General features: G+C 44.4%; 1 protein-coding gene across 2 annotated transcripts in view; it reads left to right on the top strand.

Moving 5' to 3' along the window:
* Positions 1 to 27,427, top strand: part of LOC119181311 (receptor-type tyrosine-protein phosphatase T-like) — a 174,545-nt gene that overhangs the window by 60,871 nt on the left and 86,247 nt on the right. For both annotated transcript variants that reach the window (XM_075875795.1, XM_037432519.2), the window contains 3 exons: positions 10,435 to 10,728; positions 17,478 to 17,609; positions 19,994 to 20,152. In XM_075875795.1, coding sequence (XP_075731910.1) covers positions 10,435 to 10,728; positions 17,478 to 17,609; positions 19,994 to 20,152 — 585 coding nt within the window. The remainder of the gene's footprint in view (positions 1 to 10,434; positions 10,729 to 17,477; positions 17,610 to 19,993; positions 20,153 to 27,427) is intronic.

Below are 27,427 nucleotides of genomic sequence, written 5' to 3'. Positions count from 1 at the left end.
TTTATGGGTGTCGGAGACATGAACACTGCCCGAATTGGCGTTCGCAGATGATGCTGTCCTTTTGGCAGAGTGCAGCAGTGATCTTCGAAGTCTAGTGAATCTGGCAGCCAATCACCTGAAGCTGCTGGGCCTGCACTTCAACGCCGAAAAATTGACCATATGGCAGTTTTCGGACGTTGAGATTGTTATCGAGGTGCAGATTCCCGATCGCAGAAGCATTCTGGTGTTAGATGAATACTGGTACCTCGATGTAAATGTTTGCACATCTGCAGATCTCTCTGACAAACAGGAAAAGCATGTTCGTCAAGTGTCTGTGAGAGCTGCCAACGTGTTGCGATGGCGGAGTTTGGGGGGGGGGGGGGGGTAACCGATTTGTTCTGGTGTACGAACTGTAGAAAGCAGTACATGTGCCAGTGCTTACGATCGCTAACGCCGTCATCTGCCTGTCCACCGCCAGTGGTTGGAGAGAGGTCAACGTGAGCTTGGGTGGTTGGGGCTGGCGTGTCACGGACGCGTAGCTGTTGAGTCGGTCCAGCGTGACCTCGGATGGTCCAGTTATGAGGCACAGGAGTCCAGGAGCAAGGCTGCCAATGAAAGCCGTCTTCGCCTCATGAACAATCAAAGGTGGGCCCGGCGTCTATTTAGGTATGCTACCATAAAAGGCACCAGTACACAATGGAGCAGGCGTCTTTACAAGCTGTGTAGATGGTTTTCCCTTGTTACAGACCCCGTGCGGGAGGACAGTGACAATAGTGCGGTATGAACACGAGTACAGGAAGCAGAAACGTGGATGTGGCAGGTAGCTATGGCGAAAAAAACCAAGTGTGGCCCTCTACAGAATGCACAAGTCTGAGCCAAACATCTCAGCCGAGCGTCTATATAACAACAGTGTCGGGAGCGCCCTGCTGTTTGAGGCCTGTGCTGGAGCGCTCCGAAGTAAAATGTATCGAAGTCACTTTGACCCATCGCTGGCTAACAGTACTGTGCAGTGCAGGGCATGTGAGAAGGACGAAGAAACCATTGAACACATTGTTCGCCAGTGCAAACGTCGGTCACCTCATCAACCAGATGCGGCCACACTACCTGGGGTGCTCGGCTTCGTGGATGGCTGCGACCCACCGGATCGAAGGTGCAGCTGAGACACCAAGGTGCACCCCCTGGCTGCAACATCAATAACAAAAGCAAGGCTTTTTTGTGGTGGTCAGGGGGACAGTGAACAGTTCTAATGTTCATGGACCTGTTGTATCTTAGTGATGAGCAGTTTTTGTGATAATTCATTTATTTTATCGTTCCGGTTCGGTGCCCACCCAATACAAAGGGGACGACAACAAATATCATCATCATCATCATCATCATCATCATCATCATCATCATGCCAGCTTCGGCTGCGTTGTCGAGCCGTCGCAGACTCCTGCAGAGCTGCGGGTGTGGTTACATCTAACGCGCGTTTGCTTTCTGGTTCGTGCAAACGTGAAATTACGAGGTTAGCTACTGCGTGGACAACCAGGCAAAAGCGTTGGCACGACATCAGGAACCAATGACGGCATTCCCCGGGGAATGCGCACTTCACTGCCGTTTAGCACGCGCACATATTCGCGCAGGATGTATCTTAGCTTGAAATGATGTTCGCACACCGCTGAGGTTTTGGTCAGAGGCTTGTCAACCCTCCGGAAGTTGCGCTCCCACTTTCTGCGGAAATCATCATCCCTGGGAGCTGCAAACAGCGACGCCTTCGGAGCGCCCCGGTTACCGATTGGGCAAACCGAAGCAAAGCAATGAGAATGTGTTCTCCGCTTCGACGTGTCGCGAGCTACATGTTTGTTGGTGCTAGATGTCACAAAGTACATACTCTACCCCGGTACTGCCGAAAGAATGCAGCAGATTTCACCGGCACACGTGCAGTAGAGCAGCCTGTTAGAACTAGAACTGCGATAATCTGGCCTGCAAGACGCGCTCATCGGCTTCGCTGCCTTCCGCGGCCCGTGGTCCATAAGAGCGTGGTACGCGCTCCGCAAGAACACTTTTTGAAAAGCTTTTTGAGAATAAGGGGAAGGAACATATAGAGGAGGAGATAAAAGGTCACTGACTGGGCCGAGGCGTAACAGTTTCACTTATAACAAACGATGAAACAGGCCGGCGTCTTTGAGAAAATGCAACAGTGCTTTTCATGCCTTTCGGAAATGCGATGGGCAGTGCCGTGGTACCAATACTTTCTCGACAGTGAAATCACTTCTGCCCAGTTGATTTAAAACACTGCGCACGTGAGGCCTCTCGTTTGTGTATGCCGGGCAGTAACATAATATGTGTTCAATAATCTCATCGACGGCACAGTCGTTGCACTTCGCGTTGTCGGCCATCCCTATCTTAAATGAGTTGGCATTGGTGAAGGCTACGCCCAGACGCAGACGGCACAACACTTTACCTTCCTCCCTAAACAGACCAGAGGGTAGCCGCAGTCATAGAGATGGATTGAGAGAATATAGTCGATGATGTGAGAACTGTGATGACTGCCACTTTTGGAGTGTCATGTCCTGCGCCAGCTTACTTAGGTATCTGATTGATGACAAAGCTATCTACAGAGAATAAAAATGTTATAATTGTGGGTGATATAAACATAAACTTATTGGATTCATCTGTGTACTCTGTTAGTTATTCATCTTATTTTCGTAGTTTTGGTTACGAATGTCTTATTACCGTCCCTACTAGCTCTGTTCCCGGTAGTTCCAGCACATTATCGAACATGCATTGTCGAATCTTCTGTATCCATCTGAGGTAGGAGATCTTGAAACAGACATTACGAACCACTTCCCCGTCTTTCTGCTCACTACATCTGCCCACTATTCATATTCTAATTGCTACACGAAACTCGTTTTTGACAAAAAGTTATTCATAGAATCTGTTTCCAATGCTGACTGGTCTTTTGGTCTTATTACTAATTATCCGCAGTTCGCTTACTCACAATTTCTGACAAAGTTGTTATCACATTATCAATCGTGCTCCTAAACGCGCAAGTGCGAAAAGAGACTGGCATCTCCGCGAAACCCTTGGGTCACCGAAAATCTCCTTAAAGCGGTGCGCCCACGTGAAAATCTTTTTAAAAAAAAGACAGCCTTTCAATATAAACTTACGTGTGCGCTACAAGAGATTTTCCAACTCACTGTCTGGTCGACTTAAAGAAGCTGAAGCCAGATATTACAAGGAAAAGATAATACAAGGCCCTGGACCTGATCAAATTCCCAACGCCTTTTTAAGGCGTTATGCCGAGTGGTGTTCATTTTATCTGTTCGACATATTCACAAATTCACTTCAATCCAGTGACGTTCCGGTAGATTGGAGGCGTGTCAAGGTAATACTGATTCATAAACAGGGTTCCAAATATGACGTCACGAATTTTCGACTAATTTCCTTGGCAAGTACTTGTTGTTAAACACTGGAGCACATTTGGACTACTCACCTAATGAAGTTTGTAGAAAGAATGGCGTTTTAGGTAGTAATAAGCACGGGTTTCGCAAAGGGTATTCCACAATGTGAATTCTTACTGAGGTTACGCCTGAAATTGGTCAGTGTTTAGATGGAAAAAGTCAAGTAGACATCATATTTATTGATTTCCGAAAAGCATTTGATAAAATATCTCACAGGAAGTTGCTTAAAAAGTTGTCTTGTTTGACTGGTGACAGTCAGCTATTAAAATAGATAGAGGCATACTTGTCAAATAGACAACAATTTGTTGTAATAAATAATGTCTCCAGCACCAATAAACCAGTCAGATCAAGCGTGCCGCAAGGGTCCGTAATAGGCCCTTTACTTTTCTCTATTTACATCAGTGACATGGGTGCCGTTTTTTCTCAGCAAATAGTTATAAAACATTATGCAGATGACACCATTGTGTATGCGAAGATAAGCTCCACTGATAATCAGCTGGAGCTTGATAACCATTTACAAAAAATTAGTCTTTGGTGCGACGAATGTCAAATGGAACTGAATGCATCAAAAACTGTCTTCATGCGCATGACACGTAAAAAAGACCCGTTATCCTTTTCTTATAGCATTAAAGACACAATTATAACTGAAGTAAAGAATGTTAACTATCTAGGTGTTGATCTCACACATGACTTGAACTGGTCTATGCATGTTGACAGTGTTTACAATAAAGCCATGCGTAAACTTTGGTCGTTACGACGAAAACTTCACGATGCCACCCCGGAAGCTAAAACAATGGCGTATAAAATTACTATTCTTTCAGTACTGACCTTCGCAGGTCATCTGTGGCAACCATACACTAAAACAAATGCACTGAAATGTGAGTGTATACAAAACAAAGCCTTACGGTTCATCTTTAACTCCTATTCCAGAACTCAGTCTATTAGTGAGCTTAGAGACAAAGCCGGTTTAATGACGGTGAAACGAGAAATGCAACATAATTGACTTATATCCTTTTTTCAGATTCAATAGAGACTACAAAGTTCAACTAAAGGAACACATTGCACTACAGCCATTTACCACATCCAGAACAAAACACTCGAAACATATCAACCACTTAGCTACAGAACATATTTATTCAAGTATTCTTTTTTGATTCGGAGCATCGATGACTGGAATCAATTACCTCAATGCATACTAGAACATTGCAATTTACAAAGGTTCGAAAAGACTTTGTCAGAATATTTGTAACCAAATTGCTTGTTCCTTGTCGGTTGAATATGTTCAATGTACTATATCAATATGTTCAATATGTGCTATATTACTTCAAATCTTTTTTCTCTTTTTGGTGACGTGTACTAGATGTATTCTAACATGTTTCTTTTATCCGTGACCTATGCGGGATGTATTCTCATATAGTTTTGCGTTTTTGTTTTTGTTATTTCCATATAGTGTGCGTCTTGAGCGTACAGTGTGAAACTTGTTTACACATATGTTCTTTGTACGTGCCAGATATGTAACCCCAACTCCTGTCTTTGCCCTTCGGCTGACAGTATGAATAAAAAAATAAAAAAAAGATACTTAAATGTTGTCCTGATGTAAAGAAAAAACGGGAGATAAGGAATTCATTTTTTAATAGAAAACAAGCAACCGATAACATATCACAAATATCCCATAATAGTAATACTTATCATACGCCACTTACGATTGCAAATGTTTTGGTGTTTTTTATTTTCTGATGTCAATTCACCTGCACAGCAATCTTTACACGCCCCTCAATGCATTTCACAATCATTGTATATGTTTCCAACTACTCCTGACGAGGTTGCATCAGTAATTCAGAATTTATAAAATAACCAGCGCTGGGCTAGATAACATTCATCCAGGACATTAAATTAATCTGTAAACCGATATAATTTGTCATGTCTCACATCATCAACCTCATATTTAAAACGTGAATTTTTCCTTGAGAACTCAAACGAGGTAGAATAAAAAATATTTGAGGAAAGATTGTTAAAATATATGAACAAATTTGATATACTTTCAACAGACCAATTTGGATTTATATCAGGTTATTCTACTGAATTAGCACTTACATGTCTTACTGACCAACTAAATAAAGTCATAGATGACGGTTAATATGCAGGCTCTTTATTCGTCGAGTTTACGCGGGCATTCGATACTATCGATCATGACATTCTTAAAATTAAACTAGACTCCATTGGCATAACTGGTCCTCCTCTACTGCTGCTAGGGGCCTACTTGCGAGACAGGTATCAAGTCGTTAGTATATGCAATGCTTATTCTAAACCTAAAATTACTAATATAGGTGTACCACAGGGGTCAATTTTGGGCCCCTTGCTATTTTTATTTTATAATAATGACCTGCCTAATTGTCTTACCTTCTCGAAGTGCATAATATATGCTGATTACACTACAATTATTAACTTAATGAAAATATATCAGTAGTAGAAAATGAGCTTAACAGTGATCTCAATAACCTGTTGGTTGGTGTAAGACTAATAGACTTACTATTAATCCCTCTAAAACTAAATTACTTTTGTTTTCATCGCAAAATAAATCGCCACTGTGCATTCCGTCTATATTCATTATTAACCACGCATAACAGGCAAGTGAAAAATGTGTTTACTTAGGGGTGAATATTGACCATCATTTAAATGTTCAAAACCATGTCACACAACTTCAAAAAAAGTTATCTCACGGAATACGCATCCTTATGAGAGCACGTCCATTTTTTTTCACGCCCGGTCTTGCTCTCACTTTATTTCGCGTTTGTGCATTCACACATCAAATACTGCACAACCTCGTTGAGTAACATGTACGCCACTCATCTGCAACCACTACAAATCATTCAGAACCAGGCAATTCGATTAATCACGTTTAGTTCACCCACCCACAATGCTAAACAGTTGCTACAAGAAAATGAAATTCGCGACTTTGCCAGCCTTATAAAATTCAATCTCGCCACTTTTCTTTTCAAAGTAACTAATAAACAAATATCATTATCATCAATTCATTCATCATCTTTACTAAATACTAACCCAACTCGGTTTACGCAGCATAATAACTTCATTCGGCCCTAAAGCACAAACTAATTATGGTAAACAGACAGTTCACTTTGTGGCCATATCAGTATAGAACACAGTGTCATTTCTAATAAAAATTCAAAGACTACATAAATTTGGTCATGACTTGAAAAATTTTTGGTATGCGACACTCACTCTTCTGTCTACCCAGTTCCTTCTCACCATGCCATTCTCTTTTCAGTCTCTCGTTTTTTTTTCATGCTATTTATTTTTAAGTATTAAAAATATTTTATTATTTATATTTCCCACTTTATTTAGTTGATAAAAGCATCGTCATTTATATGTATCTGTATTCAATTTTTTAAACCTTGTATTCTCTTAGATTCGCACTGTTGTTGCTAACCAAATACTTGTGTTTACATTTCATAGCAGCTCCCATTTCAGTGTACACTACGGGACCTCCTTCTGTACATTCTTTTTTCGTACATCTTATTATGAAATGATAAAACTTGATTTTATTTTATTTTTGATTTGATCTAGCCGAGTCAATCCTAGATAAAGGTACGGACACAGGGTTTGCTTGTATGTGTGCATTTCTAGATGCTTCATCGGTGAGGCCATTGGCGGAGATTTCACAATGACTTGGTATCCACTGGAACACAACGTTGTGTCCTTGCTCGGTCGCATAGTACAGCATTTCTCTGATCTCCGATACCAGTTGTTCGTATGACCTGCGACTAAGTGCTGACGAAATACATTGTAGAGCCGCCTTGGAGCCACAGAATACTGCCCATAGATTAGTCGGTTGTTGCTTAATATAATCGATGGCACCTCACAAGGCAACAATTTCCGAACCATTCGATGTGCTGACGTGACAAAGTTTGTTGTAAGTGTTGTTTATGTGTGGCGATGGAATGACGGTGGCGCCGGTGGAGCTAGTCTGGGTAATAGATACCCAGACTAGCTCCACCGTGAATCCATGTATACACATCCGTGTATACATGGATTCTGTCAGCGTAGAAAGTGTTGTAAACAGTCCATAGTCGCTTGCTTCAAAGCCAAGGCAGAAAGTACTTTTCTTTTTCTTATTCCTGGGACGGAAAAGCGGACGTCGGGTTGTCATAGGCTCCACAAGGCGGACGGTGAACGCGCCAAGGGTATGAAACCGGATAGTAGCAAAGCGCGGTGGGAGCTGACGACCTTAGAGAACGACGCCTGTGATCGTTATCCTAGCAGAAATGTCAAATGGCTCGATACCACCGTGAAATGTGCCGAATATGTGTTCTCAGCACGTCGGTTCTGAGGTAAGTCGTAACCGGATGATCCCGAGCCAATATAACTGTTCCAGTGGTTGACGTAGTTCGTGGTAGGCCGAGACAAACACGTAGTGTCTGTGCTTGCACGCTCTGAAGTGCTTGAATGTATGTATTGCAAGTTTTAAAAAGCATTACGCTTCCCATTTATGGTATTGGCCTTAACAAGTACTTCGAAAGGCGCGCATGGGATAAACATGACACGGAATAATGCAGTACTAGATGTAACACAATACACGAAACGAAAAAAAAAGCCGCACATTTACTTTCATGTTTTGATGGGCTGACACTATACCTTAGGATAGCCCGTATCTATGCCTTCCGCGCGCCTCGGTCAATCGGAAATACAAATACGCACACACGCGGCCCAGGTGCATGGTTTGCACAGAAAAGTGGACAGAACATTTTCTTGGCACCACAGCTACCCGCAATCTGGTAACTCACCAGTGAACTCAAGCACAACCGCAAGAAGCACACATCACAACTGCGAAGAGCCCGAAGGCACACAAAGAACGATGCAACATTCGTTTTCTCTCGTCGAAGCGCAGTAATGCTGCTGGGACTGCAACGCCGATGCGAACGCACCGCCACATGCCGGCGTCGAGTGCGTTGTGTGCCACCACAGCGCACAACGGAACCAGGTTCGTCAGCCCGTTGACATATGCGGTAGACCTTCCAAGCATTGACGAAGTTTCTTTTGGGAGCGGTGTCTCAACGCGCCAAACTCACACAAATACTCACGCACACGCACTGACTGACTCCCGCGCTGCCAGCTCTATCCTGAGAAGACACCGTCGGCGTGCGCTCACATTGCACACATGACATGAAAAGGCGCAGTGGCATCACGAGAAATCCTACCGGCCGTCAGTGTCGTTTTGGACCGCCAAGACCAGCGTTACTAGGTCTAGTAACGGTGCGACGAGACATCAGCCGCGGCCTCCCGTTCGCACCACTAGATCATATTCTAGTTCACTGTAGCCTTTCCTATGGTTGCAGGTGACCCCAACTGTCTCTCCTTAATTGTTTACTTCTCCTATTTTCTTTATTGGACATTGCCCCATCACCTGGCGCTTCGCCGTGCTTTCTATTGCTATCCAGAAATCATCGTCATTTCTTCAAATAACCACTAGTACTTCCTCGTCCGATTCATGAATCGCGAGCCTGTCCTGTACATTGGTGTCGTTCGTGCCAGTTAGGATATGTAGATCGCGTAGGCGAACGAAACCAGGACCGGCGTTCGCCGCGGAAGGAGGAGTTTGCTGGGCGGCGTTTTGAAGCGTGGCAAATAGTAATGTACGGGATTGTAATTCAGGGGCATCGAAGGGGAAATACGTGTTGCTTTGAAGGCACAGCATTCTCCACCAATTGTGAGGGCGTTTAAGAATGAGAAAATATACAACTACCCGTCTGTAGCACAGTCACAAGGAAATCCGTATGAATTTCTCAGTAAAAAAGGTTCCTAGTTGCTGGAAAATTCCTCCTGGTCCGGGACCCCAGCTTACGACCTTTGCTTTTCGGGGCGGTCATTCTAACAAATGAGCTATCCAGGAATCTAGCAATTGGCAGCGCGAGGGTAAATTCGTTGACAACACGAAACACATGGATATTACAGTGCTTGTAAAGGCGTTTATTCAATGCTGGCGTAGTGTTGGGCCGGTGGCTCGATGAACGGTTAAAGTCACGGATCTTGAGAACGAGCAGTGTTTCCATGGGAGGCGCAGTACAGAGAGATCCACTAGATGTCACCGACTGATAGTGTTTGCTCCTCTTCCCTGTTATTTATATATATAAGCTAAGTTTATTATACTTTGTCTTTCTTCAATTGTCGCCTAATTTTGACCTGCAGTCATACTGCAAGTCCGAAAATTCTATTACACTTTTGCTGGCTGATTTGAATGTAAACCACAGTATTCGTCATACTAGGCATAAGGAAAAATGACATGTCCCTACACCTCGAAACAAATATGACGAACAGTCATCAAAACATATTGTGTCAATCACACTTAATAAACTTACAAAGGCCGATTCTCATCCTCTGTGCATTTCTAATTAAGAAAAAAGACTATTTTGTCGATCGTGTCCCAGAGATTACTAACGTTGTGCATAATATATTTCTTTTTCTTTTTTTTCTTACCCCCGTGCTTAAATTGTGTTGAACATGTTAACAAAGAGTACATATACGTGCGTAGACCTCTTTATATATACTGGTGTATCGGGTACGAAATTGTAAATTCGTCAAATACGTATGTCCATTCATAGGCACATATTTCTTATTGTGTGCATATATAAATATATATTGATGCATACAAACTTTCTGTTTTTTTTCATTGAAACTGTATTGTTATCGCGTAGTACATTGTTTTTAATGTGTTGCGCTTGTTTTTTCTCTGCAATGTGTTGCTGTCATTTGTAAAAGGGGCAAGACTTCCGTCAAGCTGTAGTAGCTTTTATTCGTGTCCCCTCTTTTTCAAGTGTGAATAGCAATAAAAGTGATTCGTTGATTGATCAATTGATTGATTGATACCTAACCTCAGTACCTCTCCTCGGACCAGCTTCATCGTGATAACGGATATTTTTCCAATGCGACACTCAGAATGATGAATACATAGCCACATATATTTCTTACAATATCAGTATTTCTTTTTCCTTCTCAGAGGGACCACACTTTCTGCCTATGAACTACACTGTGACAGTAAGCCTCGGCGAGAGGTTGACCCTTGAAGTCATGAAGGTGCCCGGCGAAGACAGAGTTGGTCGAGTGTCTTCTTGGGTAAAGGTTGACGCTGAGGGAAAGGCCGTAGAGCAACTTACAAGTACCGGCGACTTGTCCACAGTGTGGACTGCACCGAGCAGAGCCCGCTTGGACTACAACGGGGTGTACGTCGCTAATGGAGAGAACACAAAGGCCCCCGGAAAGAATCGAGGCATCTTCAGAGTTATCGTGCGCAGTAAGTATGCAGATCAGTATAACGCCGGTTTTCTAGCAGGGCTCATTGAAAGGTTCATTGCATGAATATGTCAAGCAACAATAAGACTAGAACTGAAAGCTCGGCGAGTCAGTTACCACTTATGCTAAATTGGCAGCGCGCGCAGAAAGGCTCAGACGCAACTAAGTGCAACTACACATTAACACTCTTCTGTGGACACCGCAGTGTCGTTTTCTTTTATGAGCGCAGCCATTCGATCTTGTTCTGTGAGTAAGCATTGAGCCTTGAACTTCTTTTTTTCTGAAGAAACTTGAACCACATCGATGCACTTCCAGCGGTTTCACATGACTGTTATGCCTGAGCTACCTCACAGCAAAGCTGCGTAAGCCCGTTTGCGAGTGCGGGATATCGAGTCCTTTGTCCAACATACACCGTCATATCTATAGTATTACAGAGCAGCCGTCCCCAGGTCAAACAACTCGAAAGCAGGATCTGGCTCTATTAAGCCTCCAGAGTGGCACTTGGCCAATTGTTGTTCGGGCAATGGGGAACTGTGTGCAGTTGGAAGGTCAACGTCGCAAATCTTTTGCTTCCACTCTGTCTTCAACTTATCCTACTTCATTTGACCATATTCCGTAAACTGACCTCTCCATCTTTATCTTAAAAAGTGGACGATAAAGAGAGACGTCCACAAGGATTTATAGAAGTGTTGAGCTTCGCGTTGACAATACACATCACAACAAAAGTCTCTCTGAAAAATCACGGCTTATTTGATACCATCTTAATGACTCGCGAACATTTTACTTGATGCTGATCAGAAGGCTGTTAGAACGTGCAACGTTACTTTTTAGAGTTTGATAAGGCAGAAAAGCATTGTAATATGAAGAATATTGAACAGGGCATGAACGTTACGTGGGCTCATGGTAAATTATAAAATACACGTATCACCACGAACAAGAGCAGTTTTACATCATTTAAAAAACTGTTACTCGTGCACCTGCTGAAAAGGTCCCTAAATAACCACTTATAATAGTAAGATATCTCAAAGAACCAAGTAGAATATTTGTAAGGCAGATTTTCATTTTGAATAAACACATTTAGCAAGTGGTTTTGCTTAGCTTATTTTTGTCCGTACGGAAAGAAGGTCTTGACTGCACTGTCTGCAATGCTCATTGAGTACAAGAGTGCAGTTTCACGAGGCTTTCTTCAGTTAATTATCCCCTCATTTTCGATAAGGCCACATTCAGGTAGTTTTGAGGCCTCTAATTCATAGATGGCAGGGTGAACTGTTGCGATTAGAAATAGTAGACTCTGGGGTGTAATTCAGGGTGTCATGTTTTAGGGGCGAAGTTCGTTTTAGTCTAACACTGTCATGCATCAGAAGTAACCAATAGAAGAGACTAGAAAGAACAGAAAGCAGTATCTACAGAACAGTATAATAGATGGCGCTGTCTCATATAAGTACATACAAACTGCAGTCGAGTGAGGATATTCTAGATGGCGCTGTACAGCTACTCTTCGATTGGCTGCTGCGTGGGCTGTGCCTGGCTACGAGGAGAACGAGTGACTTTCTCAGTCTTCTGGATAGTTGCCGTACGTGACGGATCGTTGGTGGGGCATGGAAGAAGCAGAGTGGCGGGCAAGTTGTTTTCAAAAAGCCTTCATGTGAGCACGTCTCCGTGTTTTAGGGTGATGACAACGTCGACCATGGTTGCTTAAAACTGGCTAAAAAAGCCGCAATGCTTGACGGGCCACCATCTTGGTTCTCAGTGGTCGCTCATTTACACTAAAGGCAGCGTGGGTTTCAACAAGAAGGAGGTGTTTTTTTTATATAGCAAGTTCACAAAGCTTAAGGGTTCTTTTCTTAAGTTAGCCACCATTTTGTAGAACAGGAAAGACATGTTCGTGACTCGAGTTTATATAAAATATGAATAAAACAGTTCATTTATCCTAAATTGTAAACCCACCGCATTGGTGGAGTGAGGATATTTAGAAAGCCTATATTTGCGAGGGAGAGAACCTCGATGTCACTGTGATTGGATTTGAATGTCTGCGTGACATTCTTGAAGCAAATTCACCTTACCGCTGCAGACACCTGAAGACACTCTATTCAAGGCTTGAGACCGTGCTGTATCATTTGGTGATACACATGATGACAGGGAAGGCAGATCAAACAGCCGGGTAGCTGATGATGTTATCTGTAAACTGCAAAATTCTGCTAGCCTGTTTCTCATATCCTAAATGTTGCTTTTTATCAGTAATATAATTTCTTGCTGCAAGTTTAGTTCCAGCGAACGAATATGTAAATGGACTACTTAAAAACTTTACAAGCTGTAAGCATTGCCCGAAAATAGTAGGGCACTCAATAATATTACACTAACCCTCCCCCTTACCCCACAAGCCTTTATATTAGGCTAGAAGAAAAACAAAATGGAGCAAGAAGGGACAAACCAAGTTTTTCCGGGTCAGATTTTATTCCCAACAGCTTCCAAACTGCATCCGGCCTTAATTTCGTCAGACCATCCTGCCTCCTTTACTGGACGCTTGTGCCCTCTCATTGGGCCTAGAATAAACAAATAAGGCGAAAAGTAACACACGGCGCCGACCACATATACGGAGTTCATAGCCATTTTCTCTACAAGCACTAAAAAAACTGAGTTCACAATATCAAATCATCTGTATGGCTGGGTATAAAACAAAGGGACGGCAAAAATAACGATGCACCACATAGGAAATATTCGAGTTATGGGCCAACAACCGACATGCTTAGTTGAAACATATACTGCGCCGTTCAGGACAGAGAGACAGACAGAAAGACGGACGGAGATGAACAATAAATCTGTTGCATTCTATATTAGTACAGTTCAATCCTTTTTGCAATTGTTGAGAAAGTTTCGGTATGGTTGCGCGTGTCATGGAAGGGAAGAGCGAATACCCCATAGGCACCCGGCAATGTAGTTTACGATATCTGATGGCAGCGCCAGAACACACATCCTAGCGAGTAGGCGCAGCAAAACTGAGTCTTCCAATGCGTAGCCTAGCGAGTAGACGCAGCAAAAGCGGGCTTGCACGCGCATATCATTTTCTTTTTTAGTTGTGAGAAGTGGGGTCACGGTTGCTTATGCATGCGCCCAGGAAGCGTTCTTTGAAAACGTGTCAAAAAGGGAACTGACACTTCAGAGTGTCACTGTGTTCAGCGAGCGTTTCATTTTCTTAGTATCCCTGGCCATCGGTACCTACAATGCTGAGGGAACGGCTCCTCTATTTAGATGCCCGCCGCTTGAGAACAAAAAATTGCCCGCAGCTTCCCTCGGGGGAACACTGAGGAGGATGCGGAGCATATAATTGGTTAACGGGGTGTTAAAGTGCAACTTACTTGGGTCGATGGCTAAATTGGTTAACGTGGTTCTGAAATGGGGTGTTAAATTGCGACTTACTTGGGTCGATGGCTAAATTGGTTAACGTGGTTGTAGGAGGGGGTGTTAAATGAGTGAACACGTACACATGTATGCGAAAGGGCGGCGCTGGTCGAAGGGACGTCGATCATTGTGTTTGTGGATTCGTTGGAATTCATTTCACCGCGACCTTGGACGTCGACGCGCCGTACAAACCAACCGACGAGCGGCAACTGAGCGAGCGAGCGCCGACCTTGAGTATATATACAGCTCAACGGCGCATGCACTGTCAGCTGTTGAATGTTCTCGAAGCGCGACGCCACATGCGCGTCCACTGGAGAATCAGGAGAATTGTAGATGTCGAACGCGGTGTGTAGAGGAGGAAGGGTGCACAGATGGTGGAGGAGTGAAGCACGCGCGGTGTGTAGAGGAGGAAGGGATGCACAGATGGTGGAAGAGTGGGCGACGGCGCATGCGCGCGCGTCAGCTGTCGAATGTTCGAGAAGCGGTGCGGACGGCGCGGACGGCGCACTACAAGGCGCGAGTATAAGATGCTTCCGCATCTAAAACAGTGGCCAAACACCCTTTCTCTTCTTTATTTTTGATTATTCTCAGTCTTTAGCCTCACCTGTGGCGGACAGTGCAACAACTCGACATTTTGCATAGACTCCAAAATAATCCTGTATAGTTGCAAATCTCGAATAACCCTCGAGTGACGCGCCCTTAGGGGCCTCAAGTAAAAAAAAAAACGCCGTATTAATAGTGTCGGTCGCGAGCGCCACTGCGCTGTGCTTGCTGAAAACTGAAGGCAACACGACTCCGCTATCAACAGGAGCCATTCGGCAGGCATCTTAATACAGGAGGCGTTGGCTGAAGCGGCCAAAAAATTGCCCGCAGCTTCCCTAGGGGGAACACTGAGGAGGACGCGGAGCATATAATTGGTTAACGGGGTGTTAAAGTGCGACTTACTTGGGTCGATGGCTAAATTGGTTAACGTGGTTGTGAAATAAGGTGTTAAATTGCGACTTACTTGGGTCGATGGCTGAATTGGTTAACGTGGTTGTAGGAGGGGGTGTTAAATGAGTGAACACGTACACACGTATGCGAAAGGGTGGCGCTGGTCGAAGGGACGTCGATCATTGTGTTTGTGGATTCGTTGAAATTCATTTCACCGCGACCTTGGACGTCGACGCGCCGTACAAACCAACCGACGAGCGGCAACTGAGCGAGCGAGCACCGACCTTGAGTATATATACAGCGCGACGGCGCATGCACTGTCAGCTGTCGAATGTTCGAGAAGGGGGAGAAGCGCAACGGTGCATGCGCGCGCGTCAGCTGCCGATGTTCTCGAAGCGCGACGGCGCATGCGCGCGCGTCAGCTGCCGATGTTCTCGAAGCGTGACGGCGCATGCGCGCTACATTATACAGCTAGCGAATGTTCGTGAAGAGGAGAAGCGCACGCGGTGTGTAGAGGAGGAAGGGTGCACAGATGGTGGAGGAGTGAAGCGCGCACGGTGTGTAAAGGAGGAAGGGATGCACAGATTGTGGAAGAAGGAGGAGGAAGCTTGCGGACGGCGCCGCACTACAAGCCTCGAGTATTAGATGCTCCGCATTAAAAAAGCTTCGTCGCGCCCTTTGGTCCACTGTCGGGTTCCTATGGCAAGCCGCACAAAATTTAGTTGTGTTGCAACTGTGAAAGACTACAAGAGTCTACATGGGACGCGTTCGTCGGCACGTCTTTCTACCTCTCCAAATGCTCTTCTTCAGCTACCGAGATGAAGTGGCAGGAAAGCGAACATCTGTCAGCAAACGAAGACACGAACGCGAGCGTCTGTAGGTGGTTTACGGGCCCGGCGTTTCCCGCGAGGAATGCGGTGACGGCTTAGGAAACTGATAAAACGATTGCCATGGAAACCGGGACTGGCAACATTGTGTTTTAGCGGGTGGTGGCAAGTGGTGGGTAAAAGGCTGACACCACCTTAAAAAATAGAGACGCGCGCACATGAAAGCTCCCCAGTTGTCTTAGGACGCTTGCGCTCGGTTTCCGTGGCTCGCGTCTCGTCGGTGTAACCCGTGCATCGTCTGCATTCTCGAACGTGGTCGGACGCATGGACGCATGCAAAGACGGACGGGTACATGAATGGATGAACAGATGGACGCTTCGCCCCACTCATCATCAATCACTCCGTGGATATGCTAAGATTTATAATCACCATTCAACATGCTTGGGTTATTTGCCCGGTAACGAATAACATCATGACTTCTAGCAAATAAAAAAGCATAATACAACACTTCTACAAGATGGTTGCCCTGAATTATATACCTTGCTATTGGTCAGGGAAGCTGGCTAAGAGACGTCAAGTGGTCTGTCGAGGGTGAGCCGCAAGAATGAGCCCAGCTGAGTGGTTCTGTAATAAATTATATGATGATGATGCTATTAGTGAATATAATGCGTGTTTATGTAGATATATTATACCTGGGTATCGTTTTCAAAATCGCTATACAATAAAAATTCATCTAGCGAGACATGTGTTGATTAGCAAAAGATACCGCTGACCAAGTCAGTGAAACATTGTGTTTCGCGGCGGCTCAGAAATCTAACAAAAAAAAGCAGACATAGACTCTAAGTCTTTAAAGGTCAGTCGGGGCAAAGCTAGCCTCTAGTCTGTTTGATTCGATTGTATTCATCTCCCCGTATTCATCTCCCGAAGATGATTGTTGAGTCGAGCGCGTGTGGTTATCGATCTTGACGGCAGCAATCTCAGCTATTCACAAGAAAAAAGTCCAATATTGGGTTGAAATCAATTGCCTAGCATCATTTATTTTGACAGTCAAATGTCTCTCATACCCAGTAAACCGGCGCTTTGATATAATATAGTGTGCTATATAATAGTTAGCTTTGGCTTTGAGTTCCTCTATATATGCATTTATTTTTTTATAAGGTTCTCAAAACACTTGAGAAAATGCTCAACTTCCGCCTTCTCCAATAGTGAGTTGACCTTTTATTCTTCAAAAAACATGACTTCGTTTTTTTGCTAGTGCCATAAAAGTGAATCCACTGCAGTTCGGAAAGAATACGCAGAACGTTACGCAGGCTTGGTCGGTGATCGGAAATGCACTGTGTGCAACATAAATTTCTTATGCCTATGAAGAACAAAGCTCTGAAGGGACGTACTGGAAAGATACAGCAAGAGACAAAGTTTAATTTCTAAGGTTTTTCTGGATGCGCACACTGGGTTAAAGCTGATGTGATTGTCGTAGATCACACAATTAGCTCCTTTTTTCTTTTGTTACTTGGTACTGAAACACAGCAGAAAGGTATGACTTTGAAGACTGGAGGAGGGTCATTTTGCTTAAGAATATACTCTTTCGCAGGCTGCCCTGATGGCATCTACGGTCCCAACTGCGATTTTGTGTGCCCGAAATGCCAGAATGGCGGCGTCTGCCATGACATCACTGGGCAGTGTATATGTTCACCCGGCTTCAGGGGACAGACGTGCAATGAAGGTGAATACGCGGACTTGTTTGCTTACTTGTTTGTTTGTCGAGAACAATGAACCAAGACACTCACCAAACGGAACACTCTATTCAGATATGAACTATTTTTTGGCGCACATAACTCACTCATTCCGAACAAGGAATATCGTCATGCCATCCTTCGGACTGAAGGATGCGCCTTCGCCGTGACGTTGAAACTCTAGCAAATACAAGTTTGCTTTTGACGTGCTAGCTAGCCTGGCTATCATAGAGCTTTTCATTCGTTTCCTGTTTTTAACAATTCCAACACAGGGAGCTCGAGCACATTTACACTTAAGAAACACTTAGGGGGGGGGGAGGGGGGGCTCTAGTGAAGCAAATTTTGTTCCCTCGGTTCCCGGTAAAATTCTGTGTGATGGCGGTAACGGTAAGCCATAGCACTACCTCCAAGAAAGAAGATGTTGGAGGCTGCCGGCGTGTCTGGCTTCGCCAGATTTGTATGCCATTGCCACGCCCGATGTTTTGCTTTCAGATTATGTTGAAGTAATGCCCCCCCCCCCTTTTTTTTTCAAAAAGCGGGCCGCTAAAAAAGCGACCGCACCGTGACGAATCAATGCACGTGCCGGAGTACAGTCAGTTATGCCTAATACAGTGTTCTGCCAGCGCCCCTGTATTACCGCACCACACCCTAAGACACTTGCCACTAATTTTCTGAATGCTTTTAACGCCCCAAACCTTCCATTTCAGTACCTACGATGGTGTATTATATAAGTAAGGTTTTCGTCTAATTAAAATTGCCAGACCACATCAGACAGCATATGAGGTCGCGCCTCATAGCCTTTTCCGAAATTCTGCGAGAATTCTTACGAACAGATGCTACGGGAAAAATAAGAACTATGGCATAGGCCACGAGGCCTTACCTGCGTGTGGCTTAGAACTCCCTAGTGGATTGATTAATTTATATGCTGGGCTTACCGTCTCAAAACCACCATATGATTATGAGAGACGCCGTAGTGGAGGGTTACGAAAATTTCGACCACCTGGGGTTCTTTAACGTGCACCCAAATTTGAGCATACGGGCCTAGAAGATCTCCGCCTCCATCGGAAATGCAGCCGCCGCAGCCGGGATTCAAAACCACGACCTGCGGGTCAGCAGCCGAGTACTTTAGCCACAAGACCTCCGCGGCGGGGCACCCCCTAGTGAATTAACCCGCCGAGATCAGGTTTTGTTATAGCGGCGTTGTTCAATAGTTAAGCTCAGCCTCTCTATGGTAATGGTGCCCCGCCGCGGTGGTCTAGTGGCTAAGGTACTCGGCTGCTGACCCGCAGGTCGCGGGTTCGTATCCCGGCTGCGGCGGCTGCATTTCCGATGGAGGCGGAAATGTCGTAGGCCCGTGTGCTCAGATTTGGGTGCACGTTAAAGAACCCCAGGTGGTCAAAATTTCCGGAGTCCTCCACTACGGCGTCTCTCATAATCATATGGTGGTTTTGGGACGTTAAACCCCACAAATCAATCAATCAATCTATGGTAATGGTCTAAACGCAACAGTACCGCAGTCCACTACATGTATTCCTGTCCATATTGCGCCGCCAGAATACTGGGAACTTGCCCATGTCTGCAGTTAAGTCATGTTCGCCACCTCCGTGGGACAGGCGTCTGGCCTTGCGAGCCTTGATCACTTTGATCACTGACAAGACTTTACTATGACTGAGTGTGCGCGCGTGTGCTGCCGATTGTGCTGTGTTTCTCTCTTCCCTCTCTGCTCTATCTTTCATCTCCCCCATCCCTCTCCCATGCGCAGAGTAGCAAACCGGCTGCCTATAGGCTGGTTAACCTCCCTTACGTTCTTTTCCCCCTGTTTTCCTTCCTTGATCACTGGATACACGACCATACCTTCGTATGCTGATTGACTTTCTGCGCCTATCAAACGTGTTCGTTTATATCTGATGCTCTACTTGAATGTATATAAGGAAGGCCTTCTTTTCATGAAATGAAGAGCAGATTTCTTGCTAGTAGTGTGAAAAAGGGGGGTATGGTAGGAGACAGTGCATTCTAATGAGAACAAATAAGTAATTTAATGAGTGTCTTCTAAGAGCAAGCGCTCGCACCCGTGCTCTCATTAGCGTTATCTAGAAATGTCCACATTTAGGACATAAACTTGACAAGACAACAAATACCACTTACAGCGAATGTTGCAGTGTGAAAGGGGCGCACAAAGCATTTCCGACGAGCAAATTCTGCAGAGGCTAAACTGAGAACGCTTTACTGTCGAAAAGTAGTGTGAATGAAAATGTGCACTCTCCTATCAAGACCATGCTATACATTTTTTGCACTAGGAGAATTCTATCGTGCTATTGTAGTGTTTCTTCTTCTTATGTATGTATGTATATATGCTATTCCTAAATTATTCCAGCCTGTGGCGACGACTTTTTCGGGAAGTACTGTACTCGTCGTTGTTCGGACACGAATCAAGACAAGAAGCAACGGACTTGCAGAGGCATACTCATGTGCTTACCAGACCCTTACGGCTGCTCGTGCGGCACGGGCTACCACGGCCCTTTATGCGACGAGAGTAAGTATTCATGCCGCCAGATGATTGCTTTAGGTTGATTTTTTTATCTGAATATATGCTTCACGGGCATGTGTGGGATATTACCTTTTATTGGTGACACCTGCAAATGCAGAACTTTTCACCCAAAAGCTAATTCGAGTAATGAAAGGAAAGTGCGAAATGAATGAAATATTTTGCATATTTTTAAGTATGATGGATCCCAAGTGACTTTTTACTCCAACCAGACATCTCAAAGGGCGTTGGCCGTACGGCAAACAAAACAAATTATACATATTTTTTTCAACGCTATTGCTTAACAGTAGTGCATATGCAGTTATTTAAGATGTAATAAGGAATGAATAGGTGTTTTGTATGCTCATAGAGCAGCGAAAACACCGTGTACGTCACCAGTGCTCCACACAAGATGATGAGCCCATAAAACTAGCATGGAGTACTGCACGCGTCTCATCTCAGGATGAGAGTATAGTACTGGGCTTCCTTATTTTAGGCGCTTAGTAGTTTTATTTATAATAATTTCGGTACTCTATGCGAAGAAAGTACTCGCGGACATACACAACAGGGGCGTAGACAGAGGATGGTACACCAGACACGTGCCCCCCCCCCCTCCCCACCCCCGAATTTTTTCTGCCGTGACACAGAGAGCAAAAAAATGGTCATTCTAAAGGGTGCCACTCCCAGATTCAAGGTAGTGCTTTCCCCCCCCCCCCCCCTCCCACCCCTCGAATAAAATTTCTGGCTACGCGCCTGATACACAACGACATTCTAAGGGCTCTACACTTTTATAGCTGACACGTTTGCAAAAGTATTGTGAGGACAGGGAAAAGAGGGACGGCTGAATTTAATTTGTCTAATTGTGCGTTTCCATCGTGAGGAGTTCGCCACAGGTGCGTAAATCTTCGTATTAATTTCAACAAATGGTATGAATATTCGATGGGTTAACATTTCAAATACGAAAAGTGAATTAAACACCGAAGACTGTAACATACTACTCGTATCAAATATTCGAAGTGTGCATGATTGGCACACGCACCCTTTTACACTACTGAGCACGTACTATAGCCCAATGCGCAGTTGCTTTAGTTGCTGCGCAGATGCTCACTCGCGCAGAAGAGCACCAAAGCTACAGGGACAAACGAAAACACTCGCCATGGTCATAACACTACAGCTGACCTGAAGACCGCGGCATCGAATCCAGGTCATGACGGCCACATTTCGAAAAAAGTGAGAAGCTGGAGGCCCGTGTACTAAGATTCAGGTGCAAGTTAAGGGTAGTCACATGTCCTTACATCCGGAGTGTTCCACTGCGGCGTCCGTCAATCTTTTCGTGTTTACGAGATGTGAACAACCTACAAGTATTAAATTGAGGTAAAGAAATCCAGAACTGACCACGCAGTTTTTACAATACTGCTGCATTGCGTTTATAAAGCTATAAAAGAAACCTCAAACTAATCGCATTTAAATAATTGTCATTGTGTTTTCAGTTAGTTACTGTGTCCTTTGCTTTCAAATATGTGTGCAAACCACTGCGAGATCAAATACTTGTTTTTATTTAGTTATGGCAAGACATATTTTACATTGAAGTGGCTAATTAGAGGAATGTGAAGAATGCATCATTTTATCAAATAAAAAAGACACAAAGAACTACGCTGTGACTGATAGTTCTCAGTTCTTTATTTGTTCGTGTTTGCGATGTCCTTCTCGGGGAGAAATGTCAAAAAGAATTGAAACGCCATGCGTTTTCAAAGAGACTGCATGGCGATGTTCTTTTCCGTTTTCGCACGTCATGGTACAAACCAACCAACATAATACACAATAGAAACTACCGCTATACTCGGCGACAGCTTTTCTTGACAGCACTGTGGAAGCTACAGAGCCGAACCGCCTGCATGCGCGCGCGCCAGGAAATAGTACCTATTTTATTTTCTGATTCTGATAGCTACTTGGCCCGAATAAATAAGACTTTCGTCATTATAAGGATAGAACAAGTATGGGACGCTGTTCATGGAAAAGAAGTTATCGTGTACCCTAGTTTTTTTTTCTTTTTTATTTCTTGGACGGCACCACGTTTTCCGCACGCCGGCTGCGTCTACTGCTTGCTCTTGCAGCGGCGAGCACAGCATCGGCCGTGGAAAAGCTGCTCATCGTTGGGACGCGCCGTCTTTTATACATCACGCATCAAACTTTCCAGCCTTATCACTGGTGGCCGCGCAAGCTCTGAAATAAGCTTCACTGTTCGCGTCTTGCGCGCAATCTTAACAACGATCTACAACAATTGTGAGGCTTCTCGAACACTGAGGCGCAGTCTGCACCGATCATTGCTGACAGCCTTTGAGGGCGTAAACCGAATACAGCAAAACTGAAACAAGGCAGGCCCGTGTCCGGATCGTGCCGCAACCGGCCTTCCATTTCGCCTGTACCAGGGCTCAATACCGTAAACGTTAACATTCGATCACGTGTGGCGCGTACCCGTATTTACTGGGCTCAACACGGAACATAAACTTCACTGTTATAAAGGCTGAATAATGCTGGGAAAACGTTCTGAACAACGGAAAATTTTATATGTACCAGTATATAAACAGCACAGTAACTAGCTGCATGTATGCACTCTCATCAAAGTTGAACTCTGACGTTCCCATTTTGCATGCATACATTTTTCTATGATAAACACACTAGCGCAGCGAGCAAGCGAAAACGGAAACTGGAACCGAAATCGGCTGCAAGCTGCCGGACTACTTGCGTAGTAACACAAATGTGCGGAGGCCCCGCCTCCGTAGCCTTCGCTCAAATGTCAAGAAAAGCTATCACCGAGTATAAAAACGCGAAACTTTACTGATTAAAAATTCACTAGAATATGCAAAGAAGTTTAGTCTTAGCATAAGGTGGACATTCTCAACCAACGTTACTAGATACTTTTTTCAGTTTGCAAACTACGGCGCCGCGAGTGTCACCCTTCCCTGTACCTGTCGGATGGACGGATGGATGCTATGAGCGCCCCTTTATAACGGGGTGGTGACAAGTATGTCACCAGGCTCGACAAAAAAAAAACCTTTTTTCTTTTTTTTATGTTGGCCTAATGCCTCTACTTCGATAAAATCTATCTTAATGGAAAAAAGGTAAATTTTCAGCTTACGTTCTCTGCCATTTACGGCACACTGTCCATATTTTATTTTTCCAATATTTATTTTTGTCCTTTCTCTCTAATTTTCTGCCACCAATACTCTAACCGTCTCTTACTTATTTCAATCGCGGGTGTGTTCAGCTTTCCATTGTTGTCCCTAAAACCCAAGGCTTCTTGCAGGCTCGTGCCCAAACGTACACCTGGGTGGATATCTCCACATTCAATCAGAACATGCTCCGCCGTTTCCTTATCTTTCCCGCAGCATGTGCATTGTTCTTCTTCTTTACTGAATCTTGCTTTATAACTACGCGTTCTAAGGCAACCCGATCTCGCTTCAAACAGTAAAGCGCTTCCCCTTGAATTATCGTAAAATGCCTCCCTCCTTATTTCATTTTTGCCCTTTCGGTAGTTACTCAAAGCCGGTTTTTTCTCCATAGCTGCCATCCAGTAAATCCTCTCCGCCTCCCTGACTTTTCCCTTAACGCTCTTTGTTGACATATGGCTTACAATACCAGCCGTATACTTACTAGTGAGTCTTCTAGTTCTTTTTCTCCACTGTGTGTCCACGCTCTTCCTATACAAATAACGGAACACCTTCTCTGCCCATCTACTCTCCTTCATATTTCTTAGCCTTTCTTCGAACCTTATTTTGCTCTGCGCTTCCCTCGCCTCAAAACCTGCCCACCCCATATCGCCCTTTACAGCCTCGTTTGTCGTCTTCCCGTGAGCACCCAACGCGAGGCGTCCCACAGTCCTTTGATTTACATCCATTCCCGATTGCACCTCTGCCCTCATGCACACCACTGAGTTCCCAAAAGTAAGCCCTGGAACCATTACACCCTTCCACAGACCTCGAAGCACCTCATACCTATTGTATCCCCACAACGCTCTGTGCTTCATTATTGCCGCATTCCTCTTTCCTTTTGCTGCCGAGGCTTTTTCCTGTACCTCCATGTATCTATCACTCTCATTTACCCATACTCCAAGGTACTTGTATTCACTTACCCTCGGTATTTCTTGGCCTTGTATGGACACCGTCTGATCACAGGGATCATTGAATACCATCAATCCACACTTCGTTACACTGAATCCTAGTCCAAGAGCTTCACCTTCCCTTCCGCATATATTCGCCAGCTGCTGTATATCATCTCATAAAATAAACCTGGAAGCTTCTGCTCAATCATCATGCCGCCCTGTTTGTGTGACAGATTAAAACCAATGTTGCTACCTTCTAGCGCTTTTTCCATACTCACCATGTACAGCATGAATAACAGCGGGGACAAAGGACATCCCTGTCTCAGACCCCTGCTAACCTCAACGTTCTCTTTGCTACGCATTCCTTCCCACTCTATGCAAACTGTATTTTCTTGGTATATCTCCCTCAAAAGCTGTATACAGTCGTCGCCCATGCCCATTCCTTTCAATATATCCCACAAAATTTCCTGATTAACGTTGTCGTATGCCCCAGTGATGTCTAGAAAAGCCACGTACAAGGGCCTATTCTCTATTTTAGATATTTCTATACACTGAGTGAGAACAAACAGGTTATCGTCTAACCGCCTGTCGACTCGAAATCCGTTCTGAAGTTCTCCCAAAATATCGTTATGTTCGGCCCATGTTTCTATTTTCATTTTTACTGCTTGCATCGCCATCCTGTATAGTACCGATGTAATGGTTAGTGGTCTATACGAGCGAATCTTGTCCTTTTCTCCCTTGCCTTTATAGATTAAGTTCATTCTACTTTGTCGCCAACTGTCCGGTATTTGTCCGTCCTTTAAGCTTTTTTCTACTGCTTTTAACAATGCTTCTTTAGTGTTATGTCCTAGTTCGTTAATGAGGCTAACGGGAATCCCATCTAAACCCGCGGCAGTGCGCTTTGGAATTTTTCCTTCGGCCTTTTTCCAGTTGAAATTATCAAGTACTATCTCTTCCTCTGTTGCTTTCTCCGCCACACTTTTACTCACCGGGGAGATCCCCTGGACGCTCTTTTGAAACGAATCGGCTGTTACCTTTTGGATGTAACCTAGCGCTTTGTACCCTTCCAATTGATTTCCTCCTTCATCTAGAATATGTTGTTGCGTTGTGACAGACTTCCTACCTAGCGCCTTTATGTGGCTCCAAAAAATCCTAGGCGCGGCCTCCTTTTTTTCCTGTATCTCTGTCATCCAGCGTTCACTTTCACCTTTAATTTTTGCCTCTACCAATTTCTGTACAAGGGATTTTTTCTCTAAATATATTTCCCATATTTTTTTGACTTCGTCCTGCGGCCGCTTCTCCTTTTTTGCCTTTCTATGATCCCGTGATGCTTCGCGTCGCTTCTCGATCGCCTCCCGGATTTCCTTGTTCCACCAACTTTTTGGCTTCCTTTTTCCTTTCCAGCAAACAGTTTTCTTCTCTTTCCCTATCTCCTTCGTCATTAGATGTAACAGCTCACTATACTCCCAGTCCTTGCCTGGTATTTCGCCTACTTCTTCCTCGACTCTTGCGGCTATATTTATTATTTGTTTGTCATTTAAATACGAGCTGCCAGACTTTGATTCCATGCTCATATTTTCAGTTTCGTATCCCATTTGTAATGTTATTCGTTTATGATCACTACCCAAGCTGTTAATGCCTTCCTCGTCTATCCTCATTTCTGTCAGTTTGTGGTAAATTCCTTCAGTCATGAGACAATAATCAATACTTGATTGCTTGTTTCCGACTTCCCATGTGATCTGGCCGTCCCATTTAGGCCCCGTGTTAACTATCTCCAGACTATGTTGCTCGCAAAGATCTAGTAATAACTTCCCATTGATGTCTGAATATCCGTCAAGGTCATGTATGTGGGCATTCATGTCCCCTAGAAGGATGATTTCGGCCCCATTACCAAATTCCTTAATATCCGCACTCATGCAATCCACTATCTCCTGATTCTTTTCTCTGCAGTTATTCCCCGTCCACAAGTAGGCTACCCCTAGCCACGTTTCCTTTCCACCTACTGTGCCCAGAACCCAGAGGTGCTCTGAACACGTCTGTTTCACTCTAACCCATTTGGCTCCGCGGTGAATTAGCATTCCTACACCCCCACCTTTCCTTTCCGATATGGTCCTGTTACACCCTTCCCAAACATAATTTTTAATATGTGGTGGCTCTTCCAAGTCTCTAAGGTGTGTTTCTGTAACCGCATACACGCCTATCTGTTCTTTGTTTAACTGCTCCTCAATCTCTAACCATTTTGCCTTCTTTCTGCCACCCTGCATGTTTATGTAACTAATTGCAACACGCGCCTTTTTCCTTTTTCTTTTACCTTTTTTTCTGGTTTTTCGCAATTCTACCTGTCAAAGCGTCCTCCTGGTTGTTTTCCCTGTCAAAAAGCCACAAGCGCGCCCCCTCTCGGCGGTGCCGTCTGACAACGGCACCGACGCTGTCAGCGTTGGCGTGATCTGCATGGTGCCGGGTGTTTTTTAATGTCTTCAACTCAGTCATCGCTTTCCCTGTGAGCTACACAGCTCACATGTGTCATGTGACGGTTCTTGAATGTGAGAAAACATGCCTCGTTGCTTTGTGACTGGTTGCCGAAGTGGGTACGATTCGACGAAATCCGCGGCTGAAAAGAGACATTTTTTCAAGCCTCCCGCTGACGAGGTGCGCCTTCAGAGATTTCAACCATAAATTGGAAAGCAAGGAAAAGGTGGCTGTAGCAAACAAAAAAGCACGTCTCCTGTAACTCTGGCTCTTGCCTTTGAAGAAAAGTGGCTTCCAGTTTGTTTGTTTGAGTGTTCAGAAAATTGTGTTTAATTTGACTTTGTTCAGTGTTCAATAAATTGTGTTTAATTTGACTTTGTGTTCTCGTCATCTCGCGCATTTTATAGCCTCAAAAAGGCCAAATTTTTATTGAAGTAGTTCGGTATCTTTCTATGCTATGCACTTCGATTCAGGTGCACGTTAGAGAAACCCCAGGTGGTTAAAATTTCCAAAGCCCTTCACTACGACGTGCCTCATAATCATATCGTGGTTTTGGCCCGTACAACCTTCGATATTATTGTACGATGAGCCACGCACTACAGCCATCTAATGACGCCGGATATGTTAAAGTGTAAAGCCCAGAACGACTTGTTCGTTCCAGATAACTGAATCGTATGATTCGCATTCTTTTAGAAGAAAGATACCGAACTACT

Source organism: Rhipicephalus microplus, chromosome 10 (genome assembly GCF_043290135.1).
Source record: "Rhipicephalus microplus isolate Deutch F79 chromosome 10, USDA_Rmic, whole genome shotgun sequence".
Taxonomy (NCBI): Eukaryota; Metazoa; Arthropoda; class Arachnida; order Ixodida; family Ixodidae; genus Rhipicephalus; species Rhipicephalus microplus.
Note: the sequence above shows the minus strand (reverse complement) of the source record. Positions and strands in the feature narration are given on the sequence as shown.